General features: G+C 58.5%; 1 protein-coding gene across 1 annotated transcript in view; it reads left to right on the top strand.

Moving 5' to 3' along the window:
* LOC119594288 (nephrin-like) overlaps positions 1 to 270 on the top strand; it is a gene marked incomplete in the record, with an annotated part of 56,014 nt that overhangs the window by 5,375 nt on the left and 50,369 nt on the right. Inside the window, 1 exon segment of the mRNA XM_037943350.1 lies at positions 79 to 215. Coding sequence (XP_037799278.1) covers positions 79 to 215 — 137 coding nt within the window.

A 270-nucleotide genomic window follows, 5' to 3' on the forward strand; every position in this document is an offset into this window, starting at 1 on the left:
CTCCGGTGCGTCCTCCTTCCCGGCCTGGCCCTCGTAAGCAAGCTGACCCGCACATCCAAAGCAAATCCTTACCTCCAGGTTCAGCACCGACGGCCTGAGCAGCACCCTCTTCTACCAGCCCTTGAGCCAGCGGGACTTCGGCGAGCTCTCCTGCCACGCCGAGAACACCCTGGGCTCCATGAGGGAACCCTGCTCCTTCTCCCTCGTCACTGCAGGTGGGACACTTGCTACCTACTTAGAGTTTGACATTCTTATACTTTGATCCAACTA

The sequence above is a fragment of the Penaeus monodon genome, chromosome 33 (assembly GCF_015228065.2).
Source record: "Penaeus monodon isolate SGIC_2016 chromosome 33, NSTDA_Pmon_1, whole genome shotgun sequence".
NCBI classification, from domain to species: Eukaryota; Metazoa; Arthropoda; class Malacostraca; order Decapoda; family Penaeidae; genus Penaeus; species Penaeus monodon.